Source organism: Fusarium solani (genome assembly GCF_023522795.1).
Source record: "Fusarium solani strain SB1 chromosome Unknown bctg00000010, whole genome shotgun sequence".
NCBI lineage: Eukaryota > Fungi > Ascomycota > Sordariomycetes > Hypocreales > Nectriaceae > Fusarium > Fusarium solani.
Window position 1 is genome coordinate 1,110,609 of NW_027072147.1, and position 19,084 is coordinate 1,129,692.

The window sequence follows — 19,084 nt, forward strand, 5'->3', positions numbered from 1 at the left end:
TAATCTTGATAGAGATTCGCACGCAAATTAAGACAGTCTTGGCTTCAAATACAAGATGCCATGCTCAAAGGGGTCGATGAGTCCGTTCTGATCTGGTGAGCCCGAACCACGTGGGCTACCACCTTGCATCGTGCCTCAGGTTTCCTTCTCTTCCACCTTCTCCTCCTCCAAACATCGCCAAATTTCCCCCAAGTTCTCACCTCGTCAATCTTGTCATGGAAAGACCTCCCTTCCCCTTTATTATCGTCCGCAATGATGACAAGAAGCCATCAGCCACAACAGCAAAAAACACAGTCAATATTCCATCTTGGCATTTTGCCCAGTTGCTTCCTCGTCGGGGCACCCGCTACCACACACACAATCATCTTTGATTGTCTCCCCGCGAGCCCAGCTACCAAGGCACGACCCTTGGCCTTGGCCTCGTTCACCACCTTTGGAGAACGGGCCTCGCACAAGATGAGGGCAAGTTAGCCATCAACAGCTGATCTCAGTGGAAATACATAGCTAATGAGTGGTGATAGTGACAGACCAGTCCCAACTGACTGGGGACCACTACCTCACACCCTGGCTCTCGATCTTCAAGCAACTGTCAACGGCCAGGATGGCCACCCACCGCCCAAAAAGATGGTTTGCGGGGACGCGGTGATCCAAGATACACATATTCAATCGTCTCCCTCAGGGAGATCGACTTCATGAAGGAGAGGCCTCGACCCCGTTCACCTCGATTGCTCCGCCCTCCGCCTCCGGTCTCCCTCCTATCACTTCCGGACCCTGCGGCCGAACTTGTCAAAGAGGACGCGCGAGAAGAGGAGTTCTGTTCTACAGCACACAGCCGTATGTCATTACCAAGTCATCTTCACGGGAATCATCTGACATTAGTTACAGCTGAGGTCCTCCAGCCAGGACACAATGACGATCGTGTTTGTACTAAGGGCTGGTCGGTGGCAGTCCAAGATCTACAAGACGCATGGTCTGGGTCGGAGTGCTGGGAGTCAGCGACAGACGCGGCGGGCCTTCGTGAGCTTTCACAGCACTCAGTTGAAACAGTCGAATCTGGCGGGTTCTTGAAAGCTTAGGGGCGTCTTGATAGGCTGCATCTTGACTACTACTGTCGAGGGTGGTAACAATGGTGTGTTGAGCTGGAAAACAGGAGTGAGTACTCTGCCACCGCTGCCCACCTGAAGTATGCCGGGACGAAGCGGTTATCCGGTCTGTCAGCACAAGAGTTTAATGAGCTAACCCGAACTACAGATCAGAGACACGCTCCCCAAGAAACTTGTTCACAGCTTTCCAAGCACATCATGTTGTTGGCAGGGATACAGTAGGCATAAGTTTAGAAGTACAAGTAGAACAGAACAGAACAAAGCAAGCTCATCTCATTTATGAGCATTCCCTACAAGGAAAAACAAAGAATCCCTGTTTTCCGCCCAGTCTCCTCTCTTACATGAATCGTACAATAACACACTAAATCCCTTTCTGCGCATCACCGTCATCAGAATTCCTCCCGACAAGTTCCAGTCAGGCCGGCCATCAGGGAAAACGTGCTCTCACTCTATGAGCCATCTCCCACGACATTGCCCTAATGGCCGGTCTTCTGAATACTCCTCCATCTTCCTCAGTCTCCTGGCATCTAACGTCAAGATTGGCGTTGAAGTCGTTAATATATGAGAGTGGTTGCTGGAGCCCGGCCATGGAAGATAGAGCCTCGATCGGAATCTCCTTGTAAACCATGTCGTCGCAAGAAAATTCTCTGTTCGTCTCGTCGATGACTCTTGCCCTGCACCCCCTCTCGTATGCATTGAGAACTGGTAGCGCCTCACCTGACCATTCCTCCAGATGGGGATGAATCGTAGACGCGGCTGGGACCACGACATATATCGTATTCACATCTGGGAATAGGTCGACCACCTTTTCCAGCTTTTCAACAACGTGGAGGTCCCACATTCCTTCCCATGTAACACCAATGTATTGGGCCTTTGGTATTTTGTCTGCTTGTTTTATGTCGCCCTGGAGGTGGTTCGACAAAACAAACAGGTCTCGCCAGAGATCGACCTGCTGGGTAGGAACCCAAAACCTGTCAGAGTGTAGCAGGTATGGTTCTGTTGCCTCCCACGTTCGGGGCTCGCGTTCCCCGGCCACTTTCGAACGGCGACACACTAGGCTTAGAGCGTCCCTCGCTGGGTAGATAGGTGTCCTTCTAGCACCCGTATTGGAATTCCACAGCAGATCTGCAACCATGTGCACTCCCGTGTCGCCGATTGTCGAGCGTCGAACTGTAACTCCATGGACGGTAGGTGAGTCAAGGCCCAACGCTTCCCGCCACACGAGGTCTTGGACCTCCAAGGGAAGCTTTTGGAATATCTGGAATCTCTTTGTGTGCTTCTGAATAGAAGCTGTTGATCTGGTTCGCTGGGGGGCGTATCGGGTGGGACTATTAGGATTCGTTCTGATCTCGGGGCTACCGGACCTGCTCCTCGGGGTCGTTTCAACAGAGGGAGCCATCGTTCCAGGTATGTGAAAGTGAAATATTGAAGAGAATTGCGAATGTCGTCGTCTATGACATCTCTGTCGGCGAGGGTCGGACACTGGTTGTTGACTGAAGAAATCGTGATTGCACTTAATCGTAGAGCTTCGTAAGAAACGAATACAATGGTGCTATCTGGAAGAGATAACAAGCTTCTTCTGGCGTCGCTGTTAATGCCGGACGTTGGTTGAGGGGGTTTCAGAATCACAGTTGGCTGCTTACAACGATCAAGGGCTAAGGCGGGATGTCGGATCGGAGGCAGTGTCGAATAACCTCGAGGTAGCGGATCGGGTTGGGTGCTTTGTCGACGCAGAAAAGCGGCTTGGGAGTAAAAAGCTCTCAAAGGGGCTATCCTCGGAAGCGTATGTGTTTGCAAGAGAAAGGTGAAGGCAAAGGAAGAGTCGCCGAGTTGCTCTAGATGTGAAGCCTGCTTCGATGAATGAAGAAGGCGGAAAAGCAAGCCACAGACTACTTTCGTGAGAAAAGCGTCCTTGCTGTCAAGGGCAAGTGCGCTAGAGCCAACGAATGGTGAGGATAGGCAAGAGTGGAACGATGATCCAAAGCGAAGGACACCGTAGTGAATGGCGAAGACGCTTTAGGATGAAGACGAGTCGCTCTTCTGTGTGATCCGGATTGCCGTGACAGAAGAAGAGAATACGCCAACGGTGCTTGGGGAGATAGAAAGAAACGGGAATAGCGAGCTTCAAAGAATGAAGGGTCCAGTGGAAGTTCTCTGCGATGAGGTAAATCGAGGTGCGATGACCACAGCTCTTCAATATCAAGATGCGAAGTGTGTCGATGATCAAGGAAGATGTGAAGGAAGAGTCGTGTCGCGATGTTGTGAAGTGGGAGGAAAGATAAAGTAGCTGCTGCACAGTGTTTGAGCCACAGTGTTTGTATGAAGCTAGAAACTGTGTCGACAATAGGCGGACGGGGACATTTTTCTGAGGTTGAATGTGAGGTTGGTTTGAGCAGTGTCAACAGGCTGCGGGCGTTTGGCGCTACGCGACTGCACAATTCTCAGGCCCGCGTTCACAATAGCGTGTAGTAAACAAACACTTGCATAATTCAAGTCTGAAAAGAATGCTTGTTTACGTTCAACATCGGTGTTTTGCTCAATAGGAGTGTATCGGTCGGTCTGCGATCGCTTCAGGGGGCGTTTTCGGGGGATCTCTTGGGCACTTCTCTCAGCCGTGCAAAAGACGGCTATATAACCCAATACTAGCAGATAATGGAGGGAAGTTGGTATGTATGTATTCAGTTGGTACTAAAAAGTTGTCAGTCCAAGGCTGTGATCGCATGGCATCATGTTCAGCATCTCTCAAAGCCCCGTTAACGTTCACGATGTGTTCACATTCTTCCCCGACAAAGGAGCAGCACAATAACACACACATCTCACGATGAAAGAGACTTCCAGTACCCATAGACAGGGTTTTGCTTACTACTATGCTCTGCATGACATGCAATACCGATTCCTTCTACCAGATCCGATCCGGCGGCACCCTGCTACGCACGACAAACCCTCTGGCTCGCTCGTTACTTCAAAGACCACGAAGACATTGAATCCTCATTCTTGTCTTCCCGATCGATGTTCAGGCGCAGCGTTAGACGTCATGTGCCATGCAGCGTGTGAGGGCCGGTATTGAGATCTCCTCAAGGCACACCTCCTTTAAGTATCGCGCTATGGTTACTCAACCAAACGAGCATTGGCTAGCCTTCTCGAGCGTGGTAAGATTCAGCTATTCATTATTCAAGTCTTACAAACTACTCAAGATACTCGTACAGGATATAATTCCAGCCACACTATCCATCACCTCTACGGTCGCTCACTCTCCTTGCTCGCCTGGGTCACGCTGTCGGGCGCAACCCAACCCTCAGCCGAGATGCTGTCAGGCACGCTCTCGGGCTGGTAATAGTCCTCGCCCTTAAACTGAGAACCGCCAGGGCCGGGAGGATTCCGACCGACATTTGCGCGCGTCGCCTCCTGACCCTGAGATGCGATATCTTTGGCGCTACCCAAGCCCGAGGTCTGGGGCACGCGACCGCTGACAACATCGTTGTCGTTCTGGCCACCCTGCTGCTGGTACGACTGGTTAAGCTTATCGATAGGGCCTCCCTCGCCCTCATACTGCTCTCCACGAGCTTGTCTACCAAGTGTAAGTTACTACCATTGAAAAAAGAGCGAGTGTACTTACCGGCCTCGATCGTCGAGGATACCGCCCTCACTAGGAGGGATGCGCTTGTTGTAGCCTCGGTTCGTGCTAAGCTCATCGCCAAACTCGACCTGAGCTCCCTCAAACTGATTCTCAACGAGGGGGTTTACGCCAGCATTGTCCGCATCTTGACGTCGGGCGTTGCCAGTCTTGGCCTGGTAGGTGTTCAGGTCCTGTTCGGCCTGCTTTGCGATCTGTTCGTAGTTGGACATTCTGAGTGTGGTAAAGGGCGACTTTTTCTTTGTGTAGTGAATAAAGTGTTTAGGATGATGAATCTGATCTATTCAGCTCTGGAAGCAGTCTATTGTCGGCTATTTGTAGTGATTGCGGTCGAAGTGATGTCATCTATATGATTTCATTCTTTCGTCGATGATTTCATCACCCCGATAGAAATGTGGAACTGGCTAGGAACCATCCCTGGCAACCTGCATCCAACATCGATCCTCAGAAGATTATGGATCTTGAAAGAATCCTTATCGGGCAGTATCTTATCATCAGGATCTGGCGTGGATGGTTCCTTGGTGGCTGGTGTGGTCGGTGCCATGTTGCGAATAGCGTCAGGCTGGACAGAGCCAGCTCTTCTAACTTCACCCAAACTGTGTGATGATTCGTGATAAAAAGTACATAAAATTTATGATTGCTATCTTCTAAAGTTATCATATCTTTTCAACTAATCTTAGAGGAGAATAGTTCTTTGACCTGGTGGATGGCCCTTTCGAGGTCGGGGTTTGGCAATAGACGGCTATTTCTAGTCATGTCTAATTTCCATCTATGTACAATTACCATTCGTGACCCTTCCACAGATATATGGCTCCGATTGACCAAAGGGCGCAGCCTTGGACCGAAAGACGACAAACTGGCAGAGGTCGGTGCTCAGCCGTTTACCCTCACCGGCATCGTGCCAGCCAACAATCCGATCGATTCGAGGTAATACTTTGGCTGCTTCCGGGGTGACAGGACCCTTTCCTCGGTTGGCAAGTAGGCGCCGAACGGTATACGAGCCCATAAAGGCTTGGTACTTGCTCTCAAGCATTCCCTTCTTGGTCGCGTTCCCTTTGTCGATCGCAGCGCGGTGTTTGTCGGACGCCAGGTAGGTGCTCTGGCAGGTCGACAACTTCTTCTTTGCCGGAGGCGCCTTTGTTGGAGGCGCCTCTGCGGCCCAGCGCTTGGTCTTCGTAGCCTCCGTTAGGCCACAGAAGTGGGAAGTGATGGCGTAAAGGGGGCTGTACCCCTTCAAGACTGCATCTTCCATGTTTGCCACCAGAGTCGGAACCTTTGCCAGGAGTCGAGGGAACATTTCCTTGAGCAGGGGGATTGTCATGAGGAGAACACCATCGCTCTCTCGTCGCTGCAGGGCTTTCCACATATTGTGGTCGGTAACATTGCCCACCATTGCCTTAAGGCTGCTGTCTGCTCGATCCTGGGTCACCATCGCACGGTATTCGAAAAAGGTATGTTTTTGGATTTCAACACCGGCCATTTCACAGGCCGCGTTGTAAATCATGTCCCACAGGGCACCTCGTCGAAGGCTGTCGTTTCGGAAGGCGTATTGTCCATGGAAAGATCGGAAAATGACTCGGCGCACCTGACCAGAGGCGTCCATGGCCACGAAGGTGTGAGGTGCGTTCCCGAACATTTCTTCTTCGAGGGCGCTGCGCCCACTGTACCCGATCTTGCAGACCTGCACTGCGTCTCCCTTCATACAAGCTTGCAATGGACTGGTAACTGCTTCGGCGAAAAACCCTGGGATTGAAGGATTGAGTGAGTGTCGGAAAATTGCGCGTCTCCTATCACGATGATGATCCGGCTTTCTTTCAGGATGTCGCTCGCGAACTTGACGCATGCTTGTTCGATCCTCGGCCAAATTGTGAACTCGTTCTTCCAGTCCGGATTAGACTTTGGATCGTACTTCATTCGGATTGGAATCATATTGAAAGTGAGAACGGAAGGGTTCAGCCCAATCTTGACCTTGGCGACAAATATGTTAGATGAGATAACACCGACAATGACAACAACGCAAACATACCTGCTGGGTTCGAAGATATGGGTTTTCTGGGTCCATGACATGGGAGTATTGCGTGTTGCGGGACGGTCTTCTGGCTCAGTTATCCCATCGAGGGCCGGGCTTGCGTGTTGCGGAACGTTGTTGTTGGGTAGTGCCACACATGTAAGTAACGCCCGCATTGGGCCCGATGGTGCCGCCAATGCTGGGATATCTACCTCGTCGGAAACTTGCTGGATCTCTCGGCAGAATTCGTCTAGTCGCTCTTTTACGATCGGGCATTGCACATCCCAATCCTTGCGGTCTTGTACGCCATGGAACGCATCAAGGGGGATGAGTGACGTGTCGGTGGGAGGGGTTGGTTGCGAGTGGAAGTCCAAGAGTTTTTGCTTCAGGGAGCAAGCTGCCACACGGGAGAGGAGCCCGGCGTAGGTCGTTTCTGAAGTGGTGATTCCCAGTGTCTTTGCCGTGAGTTGTACATAGTGAGGAACTGGCTGGTCGTCAAGAAGGGTGTCCTTTTCCTCTGCGATCTCAAACTGCCACTCAGGGGTTTCAAGATTTTCGAAATTCGTTCGCATTGGACCCGATGGTGCTGCCATTGCTTGTATGTCGACTTGTCCGCTGGAAACTCGCTTGATTTCCGAGCGGTGCACTCGGCCGGATGGGTGAGGTGCGCCGGGACTCCATCACTCTCTCATCGTTGCAACATTTTCCGCATGTTGTGGTCGGGAAACTTTCCCGTCGCGCCGGTTAAGCATGTGCAGCAGAGTCGGTACATTTACTGGAAAGCTGGGTTGATCAGTAGGTGTAAAAGTAATGGATGTCCGTTGATGAAATTTGATGCTTGTTTCCTCCAAGTTCACTGTGCCCCGCGTCGTTGAAGTGATGGAAGGCACGATGTGGCTAAGCTCAGTGGGTCTGCAGTGGCTGCAACAGGTGAGGGAGGAGCGACCACCACCCTCACAACACCACAACTTGGCTTGAAAGACTTCGTGATCTTGAGAGATAACCATTCTGAGGCTTTCGAGCTTTCGGATAAGTTCTTTTGATCCATGCCTTCACATTTGAATGGCTTCCGATAAACCTCAGTCATGTGATAAGATACAGAACTCCTCGAATGGATGACGTATTGCCATGAACGAAGGGAGATGTGTATAAACTTAGGAGTAATTAATCGTAAAATAAAGACCAAATCATCATATGAATAGAGTAGATAGCCATAAAATAAGGAGATGATCATCATAATCTTTGACCATCTGTAGATAGGATATGCGTGCTTCGGCCGACAGAACGTATGCCTCAGACAGAGCTATCAACACATTGACAGTCGAGAGTCTCTTTGGGTGTCTCTCGATCCCGTACCTCTACAACTGTTCATTCAGGTTCATACTGTCTTCCATTCTGGTCCTCAATTCTCCCCCTCGAAGCTGTTGCTATTCGACAGCAACATGCCCCGTTCCCCATTAACAACGGCCATCGGCCCAACGAGGGAAAAGGCGTCACGTCAATGAGCTCTGAAAAGCGAGAGCACAGCACATCAAGGCCGTGTCACAGCCCGTTTGAGCACGTAACCGGATCCTCCCGACGTCTACCGTCAGCGCTATTTCAGGACACGAGGCTCAGCAGTGTGTTGAAAAGATCAGCGGGAACTACGCGATTACAGATCCAACACTGAACTCAACTCCTCCACGACATTTAGAGGCCTCCTGTACGGAGGAGATATGCCAAGAGTATTTACGATATCCTCAGTGGACCAACTGACGATCTGCACTGACACGCAAAAGGCTTGCCGATTCCCGACGCCAAGATCTTGGACTGGGGCGTCCGGCCCGCGGTTGGAAGTGGTGTCACCGCTGCTTGGGCGGTAACGTCTCGTGTCAAGTCTGTGTAATGATCAGATGGCGACGTTAGAAGATGTGCTACAGTGAAGGGAGTCTCGGTTGTCATCCATTAGGAAGGGTCTCAATGCGTTGGATGCAGGCCACATGGCATGTCATTCCCAATAACAGTTTGAGACCACAGATACTTGGCTCGGTCAAGGGCGCCTAAAAACAATAGATCTTGCAATTGTGTGTATACAAGCCAGACGGATTGTGTACTCAATAGTTCTTTATTTCATACCAGTCCAGTCTTCGACAATGGAAACCCTTCGTTGCATGTGCTGGAGGAATAGGGTAGCACCACCACGTGGAGTCGATAACCGACTGGGTCTGATCTGACAAGGCGATTCTTGCGAAGCATGAAACTGCAATGAGACATTCCTTCTTCCTTCGCTCAATATTCACGGCCCTTGATTGGAAAGCATATTCATATCTTAATATTATTATTATCATAAGAGTTAGGTGGCTAGGTGAGCACCATCTTTGTCCCCCAGCTCAACCCAAATGATCAACACGCGATCAAGACATACACATCCACAGTCAAGCCATCGTAGAGATCCGTAACTCTGATATTCCCTATTGCCTCGTTTCATATATACCCGAGTCATTGCGTAGATTCCGTTCGTCTCCTAGAAACGCATGATCTGATCTTGCATCATGGGAAATCCAAGTTTCCCTAATTCAACGGTCAAGGCCATAAGCAACCATAACACTCCCAAGAACACCGTGAAACCCCTTGGAGAGGAACCCTCTCCTGGATGGTATAGTACAGTTATTAAAAAGATTCAAAGCCATCCCCATGTCATGCCCGCCTTTTATTACTTCGTTAAGCATTTCATTCGGCGTCAGGTGCACCCATCAGGTCCCTCTCGGACACGAAGAAATCCTTCTTCTCGTCCATAAACTGTCGGTGGAAAGTCTCGAGCAGCACGCCGGGGAGCTGCTGGCCGATGGCCACCTTGATATGGTCCTTCTTTCCGGTCCAGAGATGCTTGATGAACTTGCCGTCGCATCCCGAGCGGCTCTCTGGGAAGCCGTTGGCCTCAGTGCACTTGAGCTCCTTGATGTCCTTGGGGTAATCGTAGCGGATGTAGGTACCGAAGCCACCCTGGTCGGTAGGCTTGCCGGGGCGGTTCTTTCGGAAATCGACACACTCGGGGTGCTTGCCGCCCTCGTTGGGGCAGTCCTCCCACTCCTTCAAGATCTCAAACGTCTTCTCGTTGTTCTGGAGAATGATGAAACCAGTGTTGAGATAAACCTTTCCAAACTTATCCTGGTTGTTCTTGGCGTTGGGATCGGCAGCGAGGGCCATAGAGTTGGTATCGGGGTGAAGCTGCCAGTAGTTCATGAGCCACTCGAAGGGGAGGTCGAGGCGGTTGAAGATGGCATCGGAGTCGAGGAAAATGCAGGCCTTGTGCTTCTTGAGGATCTTGGTCAGGATCGGGGGCTTCTTCCACGAGTTGCGGCGGTCCTCAAAGGGATCGGTGATGTCGACGTAGTAGTACTTGTAACCGTGGATCTTGGCTGGTAAGAGTTAGCAACAAGAGCAGAGTTTCGGGACAACGGCAAAACGCACAGTAAACCCAGTGGTTCAAGACACCGGCGGACAGACCGTGAACCTCGGAGCCGCGGTCCCAGCTCATCAAATCGGGGAGAAGATCTGGCCGGGCTCGTTGAAAGGTCGGTTGTCGAGATCAATGATGCACAGGTCCTCGCCAACGAGCTCGGTCCACTTGGGGTCGGCGGGCAGCTCGAAGGGGAACGCGCCAAAGGACGAGTACACGGGGGTAGTAGGACCGACCGAGGGCCTCATGATGTACTTCAGGTAGTAATCGCCCAGCTCGGTCGAAGCGTTGGAAGGGCGATCGGGCTTGGAGAAAGCGCCATGAGGCTCCTCAACGACGGTGTCGGTATCGGTGCTGTAGATTCCATATCGTCAGTCGCCAAATCAACACAGATCAGTCGCAAGAGGACGAGAACTCACACATCAGCAGGAGGCTCCCACTTATCCAGGTGGTTGTAGGCAAGGCCAACAAAAGCCACGAGGAAGATGATGGTGGCGGCCATTAAAGCCGTCGACCGATTTGTACGCACTTGTCCGAACATGGTCGCAATAGCCGCCTCTGTCGCAGACTTGACTGACTGGAGAGAGAGAATGGGGATTGCGATGCGTGTTGCGATACGAGCCGTGCAGTAAAAAAGAGGGACGAAGAAATACGAACGAAGCGGACCGGGTGGGAAGAAGAGCGAGTGGATGGCGCCGACGAGGACACGCAATAAAAATCAACCCGAAGCGCGGCGCGACGTTTGGCGGGCCAAGCAAATTACCAGGGGCTCGAAGAAGAGAAGAGGAGACAGACGGGGACGGTGAGGGAAGGAGGAAGTGAAAAATGAACAAAATAGAGGGACAAGGTTCAGATAAGGCTCCTCTTGCTGGGATTAATTAAATCTGAACAGGGGAAGGGGGGGCAAAGGACGAGGGGCCCGGGGGGATGATGATGAGAGGAAGAAGCGAGTTGATTTTGGCTTGTGGGGAGAGGGAAGGAGCGCCCGGCGGACTTGACCTCAACTCAAGCAAGGACCGTGGACCATGCGCAACGGAACCACCCACAGCCCAGCGACAGCAAGGCAAGTGCAAGGCAAGGCAGGAACGCCCCAAACGCTTTTTGGAAGGGGGGCGGGTGGCGACCTGGCGAATGGCGTGGCACGAAACAGCAGCAGACCTCTCACTCGGGAAGGAAGGAAGCGGAAGGCGGGTCAAAGCCTGGGCATGGATGGGATGGGCATGGAGTCAACTTGGCGAATGTTTGGAGGTGGCGATTTGACTTGTCCCTAGTGAATCAGGGGGAGCACGTCTCCTTTTTCGCTGGCCTCGGCGAGGTGGACACTATGCTCCATCCCGTCCTCACTCAGCGCTGGACAAGCCCCCTGAGCATTCAGGCTCAAGTGCTGCTGGAACTCATCCAATACACTTGGCTCTTGGTGGCTGACTCAGCCCTGTAGACCCAGCCACTGCACTGCTGGCTCCATCGTGAGACAAAAAGGAGAAGCTTGAATTATGGTTTATCGCCTTGTATCATCTGCCCGAGAAGATCCCACCGAACAATTTCGATGCGGGTTCATCAAGCTCGCAATTTCCAAGGCCTTTCCCCGCAGACTTGCATCTCTGATAGGATAGGGGGGCGGGCAGAACTCATTTCTTCAAATCTGTGCCAAACATTGGATGGCAGCCCAGCACGCGCTTGCATAGCCCCGGCCTTGATTGCATTCTCGTCTGACCAATGAGGGCGCGGCTGATGGGTGCACTTTGGCTGCAACGTCGGCCATGGCGGAGATGAGGCTTGGCCTTTTCTTCAGAGGAGGCAGACAAGAGGATCTGATGCCATTCCGGTAAGAGGTGCAGTTTCTCCCCCAGGAAATTCAGGAGGCGATAATTATTATAGCCCCAACCTTCAAGAAGAATGATGATCATTGTTCTGAGGCATTTAGCATCCCTTGAAAGGTTGAGATCTCGGGCACGCCATTCTCAAGTCTTGGTCTCCCTGCAATGCCGTAAGCCGCATTGCTTCCCGACAAACGCGCTCCCCTGCCTCGCAAAACTCGAGCCTTGACTCGGTTATAAAAATCGAGATCAACAAGAAAAAGGCCTGATCGTTTCAGAGTCTCAAGCCTCATCGTTAACCGCAATGACTTTGGCCCTGCGGCTGACAAGCATCCTTCTCCAGACCCACGGTCTTCATCCATCCATCTCAGCCCTTCCAGGGGGTCCTCGCAAACCAACACCGCGATTCTGATGTCAGCAGCTGAGCGGGACTCCTTCTGCTCCTCCCCCCTTCCCTTCGCGTCAGCGCTTCCGTAGCGCCTGGGCCGCGTCTCACTGGATCAATGCAATGTGAGCCTAGCGTGGGATAGAGAATTTGCTGATCACCAACTCTCTTTTCATCTGGCAGGGGAGTGAAACTGGGTAGGAAGTGGCCCGGTCAGCGCTAGGCCCATTACGGTCAAGAGTCACGATGCGATGTTATCGCCATTCAAATCATCCTGTCACCTTGGCCATCAGGTAACGTAATTCGCTTGGATGCACCGGCCTCGTATCTGGTCTGGGCATCGTGATATACCATCACAAGTCTCCTGCCTTGAACTCGTATATAGAGTGACACTTGCTCTCCCGCGTGTTGAGCCTCTTGGCGTCTTTGTTCGAACTGGTTCTGCAGCTGTCAACGGAGATGGCGTGGCCATCAAAGCCACAAGCCATCACGTCGCTTGTCCCGGCAATGAAACTTTCCACCAAGCAACCCGTTCACTCCGTATTTTTGGACTCGAAAACCCAATTCAGTCAGATCTTACCTATTCCAAGGTCAAAAGTCTCGGGGAGCGCAGAATAGATACTTTTCTGGAATGACTTCATCTCGAACCACAAAAACGCCAAGCCGGATCCCGCCAACTCGTGATAAAGCCCGGCTATGCCGCCTGCAGGTAATTAAACTCGTCGTCCCTTTTTTGCCGCAGGGAGCTCCTTGCCCCCTCATGGTACAGTATCCGGACGTATCTTAACTGGAGACGGGAACGTGGAGACCTGTCTCTGGTCGCCTGTGTTTCCGATTCATTGGCTGCTCTCTGTCATCCCATGTTTCGCATCAAGATCCAGTTCTCTTCCTTCATGAGCGGCATCATACCAGTAGACGGGTCCCCGGATCGTCTCAAGGACTGAGACAAGCGAGCAAGGCCTTTGTTCCTCCAGGCTCCCTGACAATGGTCGGAAAGCGGTGTAATGAACTTGTCCTGGGGGTTGTTCCCGTCGCAGGGTTTTGAGTCAACTGTCACAATGAACTGCCCCATATGAGATAGATGTAATCCCGCTTATCGACCATTAAGAGGTGATCGAAATAATACAGCAAGGATAAACGTTTTGGCGCGGACAGAGAGGCACGTTCCCTAGTTTTGCTTTCCCCGAGGTTCCTTTGCAAGGCCGGGGTACACGTCCCGGGATTGTATTCGACCAACGAACAAAGCTAGATAACCTGAAGAACTCCCCTGCATGCAATGCATGATCCAGTATATACGCTGTATGTAACCGAGATACAGATATATGTATCAAACTTACCCGGACATAACGCCAGATGTATTGGGTATCCAAGTCCGACGACCTAACTCCCCTGAGCATGTATCCGCCGACACCAATCCCTACCATGCGCCACCTGGTAATCACATAATCGGGTCTCCATGATGATGCTGATAATGCCTGCAATGGAGATACCCCCGCTATCGCTGACGGTTGTCGCTCCCAAGCTGAACTCGCGTTCCTCTGGTGGGACATTTTCCATGATCTCGGCAAAGCAGTTGACGTACACGCCTCCACCTAGCAGGCCTTCCCAGAAGATGACGATAAACACGATGTACACCGAGGGAATAAAGAAGTACATCGCATGCAGGGTGAGAAGGATGAGGTTGGCAATTTGCAACAATGACGGGAGGTAGAGGTGATGGATGCGGATGAAGGGTGTTGAGGACCGCGAAATGAAAACACCGAGCTGGTACAGGAATCCGTAGAACGGGTAGAAGCCGCGGAACTCGTCGAAGGGAGATTCGTCTAAAGGGAACAGTAGGGTCGGTGCCACTCCTTGATTGATGGTATACTCTGCCACGTACACAAGCAAGAGCGGGAACATGTATGGGATGAACAGTCCCTTCGCCTTCTTCAACCTGTCCTTGAGAGTGAGTGTCTCCGGCGTGTTGTTGGCAGAGAACGCCGTCGATGCAACAGATGGCCCTGGAGCGAGGAGAGCAGATGAGGCAGTTCCTTGGTCCATGTTGTCCACGTCTTCATCCTCCAAGTCCCGCTCGGGAAGGGCATCGTAACCTTTCCGCCTGGTCCCCTCTTTCAACGGCCCTAGCGGCAGGATGACGAAGAAGCTGATGAACATGATCGCGGGGAAGCAGGCCGAGATGAGCAGACTGTCTCTGACGCTTAAACCCCACCAGTCAGTGAACACCACATAGAGCCCCGCGCCAACCAAGCCCGCAGCACCAGTACCAGACCCCCAGCCGGCGAGGCTGATCGGTCCGTAAAAGTGTGTAAGCCCCAAGAAGCTCAGCTCGCCGCCTCCAGCACTTATACTTGCAAGGACGACCCCAACAAGCTTGATGGCGACGGATTGTGTTCGGGGCGTCAAGGCAACCATGAGCATACCGACTGCGGACAGAGCGATGAATATGAGGATACGGATGCGGTACGAGATGCGGTGGATGAAGTATGGAGCGACGAGCTTCGTGAGGAACGAGGGAAGTACATCGGCGAGGAGGACGACGCCTTTCGGAAGCGACCCGACGAGATCTTGGGCGGCCGATAAGATGATGACATACAGGACGTTATTGATGAGGCCTGGCACATTCCTGATCAGCAAGTTGTCGCAATAGGGGGTATTTTCGCCCTACCAAACAGCCAAAAGGCCACAATCACCTTCATGTCCCTATGTCCCAGCATAGCCGCAATTTTTGCCTTGTAGACGGCCCATGAAGACGAAGGCGAGCCTGGCATGGGGAGCAGCCCCGACGACGAAGGTGACACGCCCGACATGACGACAGATAGTTGGCAATCAGCACTCTCGCGATGGCTATGAGAGTGCAACCGACATTGCGCTTGGCGATTGAGGGCGAGAGGGGCTTCAACTCGTCGTTAGGGGGTTTCGTGACGGGTGTTGGTGATAAGGGTTGTAGGTTTAGCTTGGGGTGGTCACGAGATAAGAGGTCCGTCCTCATGACGTTGATCATGCTGACTCGGGGGTCCGGGAGCCGAGTGGGGCCGACGGGAGCTTGCTGACCGAGATCCATGTAGGTTTCACCGAGATCGATCATCTCGGGTTCCTCGACATGGGGGCAAGCCTCACTCTTTCAGCATCACACAATGGTTACTCAAGACCGAATAGCCCTTAGGCACGCAGGTCAACGAAAACAGACACCAGAACGACAAAGAGTATCTTGACTTCTCTCAAATAATTTACGCAAATATGCATAAACTTTATTCAGAATAATGAAGAAGATATCCTAAACAGGGATGATACTCTGTTATTTATTAAAACTTACAGGCTACCCTTAGAGGAACCTAGGTTAATGCCCTTGTACTGACGTCTTGTGTTTTCTTTGTACCCTGTGTTGCTAGCAAGGCTTCCAGCCAGGACACAGCTCCCTCCACACGGCACTGACGACCGCAAGGGCCCAGAAACCACTCCGTTGTAAACTGACGGAAGAGAACGCTCACATGAAGAAAAGAATCCGCTAGCCCATGGAGAACTTGGCAAACCAGACCAGACGATTCGGGGAGACGCAAGGTGGATGTGGAAAACATTGCAGCGAAGAGACGGTGATGGGCTCTGGTCTACAGCATTGGGTTTTGATGCTCGCATGTCTTTATTATTGTGTTCTTTGAATTGTGCACGACGAAGAGGTCATTGAAAATAACAATGGGGCTCTGGTCATCGCAATCACCCTCCTCCAGCAACATAGCCCGAGGTCCCTCGCCAACCCCTATTCCGGCGCCACGATGGAGATCAGATCTCGCCTTCATATCAACGAGTCTTTTCGTGTTCGTGCCATTTGACCAAGGAGCAATGTCATCTCATCGAGATCATTTGTCCACCGCTATGAAGGTGACAGTAATGTGTTCTTTATTATAGTTGAAGCCCGGCCGTCGATGGGATAACTGAGCCAGAAGACCGTAAATGTGACAGCGTCGTCCCTCGCCCTTTGACGGAGGGCTTCAGCTGGTTCCTGCCTGGGAGTTGGCCATCTGGGGAGAGCCGTTCGTTCAGACGCTCCAATGTCATCGGCCGTAGCCTTCTCGGTCTGTTTTTAGATGTTAGCTCCGAATTCTGCACATAACGTTCACTTCTCTGACATACCTGGCGAGTTGAACCATATCTGGTCCTCCGAAATATCCTTGTAGAAGGCATCCAAGGCAGAATCCGTGCTTCAAAGCTATCGCTACACCACAAGCAAGCTTTAAAAACTCAGTCTTCATAGCAAGACCCCAAGAGGGCCTAAGACACAGCGGGAGAAGGTCCCCAGGAAAGGGTCCACTGGATCGAGTGTCGGATGGTACAGGTTGGGGTGCGACGGCAGCTGTCCCTTCCCGAAGGGAGTTCCTAATCTGCATTGTATCGGCCGTTGGGTCGTGGTGTTTGAGGGACTCAAGCGTCTGCCCCCCCAAGAATGTTCTTATAGGGGTGTTACTGGCGGGCGCAATGTACTAAGAAACATCGTGGCCATCAGCCAGAAAGGCAAGCAATGCCAGTGGCCTTGACCTTGTTTGGCATGTCAGTCCTGCACAGAATGAATCTGTAGCCCACCGGCATTACGTACAATGCGCTCGTTGGCGTGCCTGATTGAAAGAGACGTTAGATCGGTATTCAGGTGTCCTGGGCGTGAGTTGCCTATCCTTACCTCCAACTGATCCTGCCCCGTGTTCTATGCCTCAGGGGAAGCTCAACTCCGGGTCGATATGGCGTGGGAGATTTCCGATACCGATGCCATAGCTCGAAGTGTTCAGGAACTTTCGTATCTGCGCGATGTCAATAGCTGTTTCTTGCAGTTGGGCGCAGCATACAAACCTGCGCCAACAGCCTGGAAATGGCAAGAAGCCTCCACCGGCGTTGAGCGCCGGCGCTCACAACGAAGTGCATCGTCACCACAGCCCAGAACGTGGATATTCTCCTGGGAAACGTCAGTAAGGGTTCTGGCGATGAACTCGTGGGAAAGGCACCTTGTTCGCATCCTTACACCTCTGTCGGAACCGACTTTATTATTGTTTGCAATGACGACAAGAAGCCATCAGCCACAATATTGCCGGGACCTACATACAACGTCGTTCGGGTACTGTTGGTAGGCCTGACTCTAGAGATACCCGATCTTTGCGTGCGACCCATCAAGCATTGCGTGAAGGAAGAATATAGAAAAGAAAAGACAAAGAGGAGTGGTGGTGATGGAGGAGGGGCATGAGGAGGAGAGGTGGAAAAGGAGGAGAAAGCGGGAAAAGTTGGCCTGAGGCGAGAGGAGCTCCCGTGCCAAATAATGGGCGAATGCGTTGGATGGATTAGGGAAAATTGGTCGATGCCGCGCTTTTGTGATGTTGGCTAAGGCTTAGGATCCAGAATGTTCATGCCCTCTCTTTGATGCGCGCAGCCCCTGAACACCCTCACCCTCACCCTCACCCTCATGACCAACCCAACTCGACCAGATTAAGCCCGTGTATTCTTTCAACCAGAAAAGTTCTATTCGAAACCAGTCAGCTCTAAATCGACTCTTCTGATTCATTTGATCCGCCACCGACACCGACACCGATCCCGACCACCCTATCACCGCTAGCAACCCACACGGGAGTGTTTTGTATGTACTCTCGCTCTACCGCAGCGATGGCTTCAACTAATATTGACATGGCTATGTAGTCTAGGGAGCCCTGGAAGCTGGCACCTGAAGTCTAGGCGAAAAAGAATGACGAAACGACAAGGACGACGCCAGCGCCAGTCGCGAAAGAAGACGACGAAGGCGCTCAAGATGCCAGAAACGACAGCGGCAGCAGACAAAACGGCAGCAACGGCAGAAGAGCCTACGGCTGCCGGCCCTGGCGATGGTAGAGGCGATACGCCAGGCCCGAGAGCCATGGTAGTGAACGAGATCGAGCGGCTGCAAACCGCAGAAGAGAACAGGATCCAGGCCACTGACGACAAGTCACTTTCTGCAATAAAAATTGTGAGGAAGAACGGGCAGGCGCGAGTTGTAGTTGATCTCAACAAGCTCAACGAGGTGGTTCGGGATTCCTGAGTTGGTTCGAGAGGAGACCACAATCCCGACACCAAAGCGCGAGGTTGGAAAAGCGGGCGCCATAAAGAAGCCATCCAGGGATTGTGTAGTGCTTTAGAATGCCTGTATTGGGATTACCTGAGTAATAAAGAGCAGAGAATGAACCTCTGGTGGATCCGAATGAACAAGACGGGGGGATTCGTTGGTGCGTATAGCTACATCGTGACATCTACCTGGGATTCTTGGTGGCTCGACACGGTCGTTCCAAATTACAAAGAATAACTAGACGTCGCACTGATATCTACTTGGCCTCTCTACGTCTCAGCTTTTGGTGCAGCGCAAGTAGTGAGCATGCTGCTTGGGAGTGATGGTGTCCAGGGCAATATCCCTCTACTGACCGCCCACTCCCCTATTCAACACCATCACTGTTGGCTTCGTCGGCAGGATTCAGCAATTCTTAGTGCACGCAGCTAAGTCTTCTCTGCCAAAGCTCCCCGCGACCCGCGAGCCACTGAACTAGAGTCCCTCGTCCGCATCCTCGACCCAGCTCCCCTCCATAGGCTGTGCGGCCGCCCTGACCTGCTGGCACTGTCAACGACCTTCAACGACCTGTAGGCTCTGCCATTCACAGTGCACCCTAAATCTTAGGGTATCTTGACGCGTTTTGTTT

General features: G+C 52.1%; 6 protein-coding genes across 6 annotated transcripts; 2 read left to right on the forward strand and 4 right to left on the reverse strand.

Moving 5' to 3' along the window:
• Nucleotides 1-692: 692 nt before the first annotated feature.
• Nucleotides 693-1,076, forward strand: MRS44_014429 (uncharacterized protein; the record flags this gene model as incomplete). Its single annotated transcript, XM_065618405.1, has 2 exons — nt 693-834; nt 886-1,076. The coding sequence occupies 2 exons, from the start codon at nt 693-695 to the stop codon at nt 1,074-1,076; spliced, it is 333 nt and encodes a 110-aa protein (XP_065474477.1).
• Nucleotides 1,077-1,530: 454 nt separating this feature from the next.
• MRS44_014430 (uncharacterized protein) lies at nt 1,531-2,502 on the reverse strand (the record flags this gene model as incomplete). The annotated part of the gene is made up of 1 exon (XM_046282406.2): nt 1,531-2,502. The coding sequence occupies one exon, from the start codon at nt 2,500-2,502 to the stop codon at nt 1,531-1,533; it is 972 nt and encodes a 323-aa protein (XP_046127442.2).
• Nucleotides 2,503-4,340: 1,838 nt separating this feature from the next.
• On the reverse strand, nt 4,341-7,338 carry MRS44_014431 (uncharacterized protein; the record flags this gene model as incomplete). Its single annotated transcript, XM_065618406.1, has 5 exons — nt 4,341-4,671; nt 4,720-4,976; nt 5,120-5,322; nt 5,521-6,423; nt 6,480-7,338. The coding sequence occupies 5 exons, from the start codon at nt 7,336-7,338 to the stop codon at nt 4,341-4,343; spliced, it is 2,553 nt and encodes an 850-aa protein (XP_065474478.1).
• Nucleotides 7,339-9,454: 2,116 nt separating this feature from the next.
• MRS44_014432 (uncharacterized protein) lies at nt 9,455-10,725 on the reverse strand (the record flags this gene model as incomplete). Its single annotated transcript, XM_065618407.1, has 4 exons — nt 9,455-10,143; nt 10,196-10,257; nt 10,326-10,538; nt 10,604-10,725. 4 exons carry the CDS (start codon nt 10,723-10,725, stop codon nt 9,455-9,457), a joined length of 1,086 nt encoding a protein of 361 aa, XP_065474479.1.
• A 3,041-nt stretch (nt 10,726-13,766) lies between these two features.
• MRS44_014433 (uncharacterized protein) lies at nt 13,767-15,196 on the reverse strand (the record flags this gene model as incomplete). Its single annotated transcript, XM_046271439.2, has 2 exons — nt 13,767-15,001; nt 15,055-15,196. The coding sequence occupies 2 exons, from the start codon at nt 15,194-15,196 to the stop codon at nt 13,767-13,769; spliced, it is 1,377 nt and encodes a 458-aa protein (XP_046127438.2).
• A 2,909-nt stretch (nt 15,197-18,105) lies between these two features.
• Nucleotides 18,106-18,435, forward strand: MRS44_014434 (uncharacterized protein; the record flags this gene model as incomplete). Its single annotated transcript, XM_065618408.1, has 1 exon — nt 18,106-18,435. The coding sequence occupies one exon, from the start codon at nt 18,106-18,108 to the stop codon at nt 18,433-18,435; it is 330 nt and encodes a 109-aa protein (XP_065474480.1).
• Between the last annotated feature and the right edge of the window lie 649 nt (nt 18,436-19,084).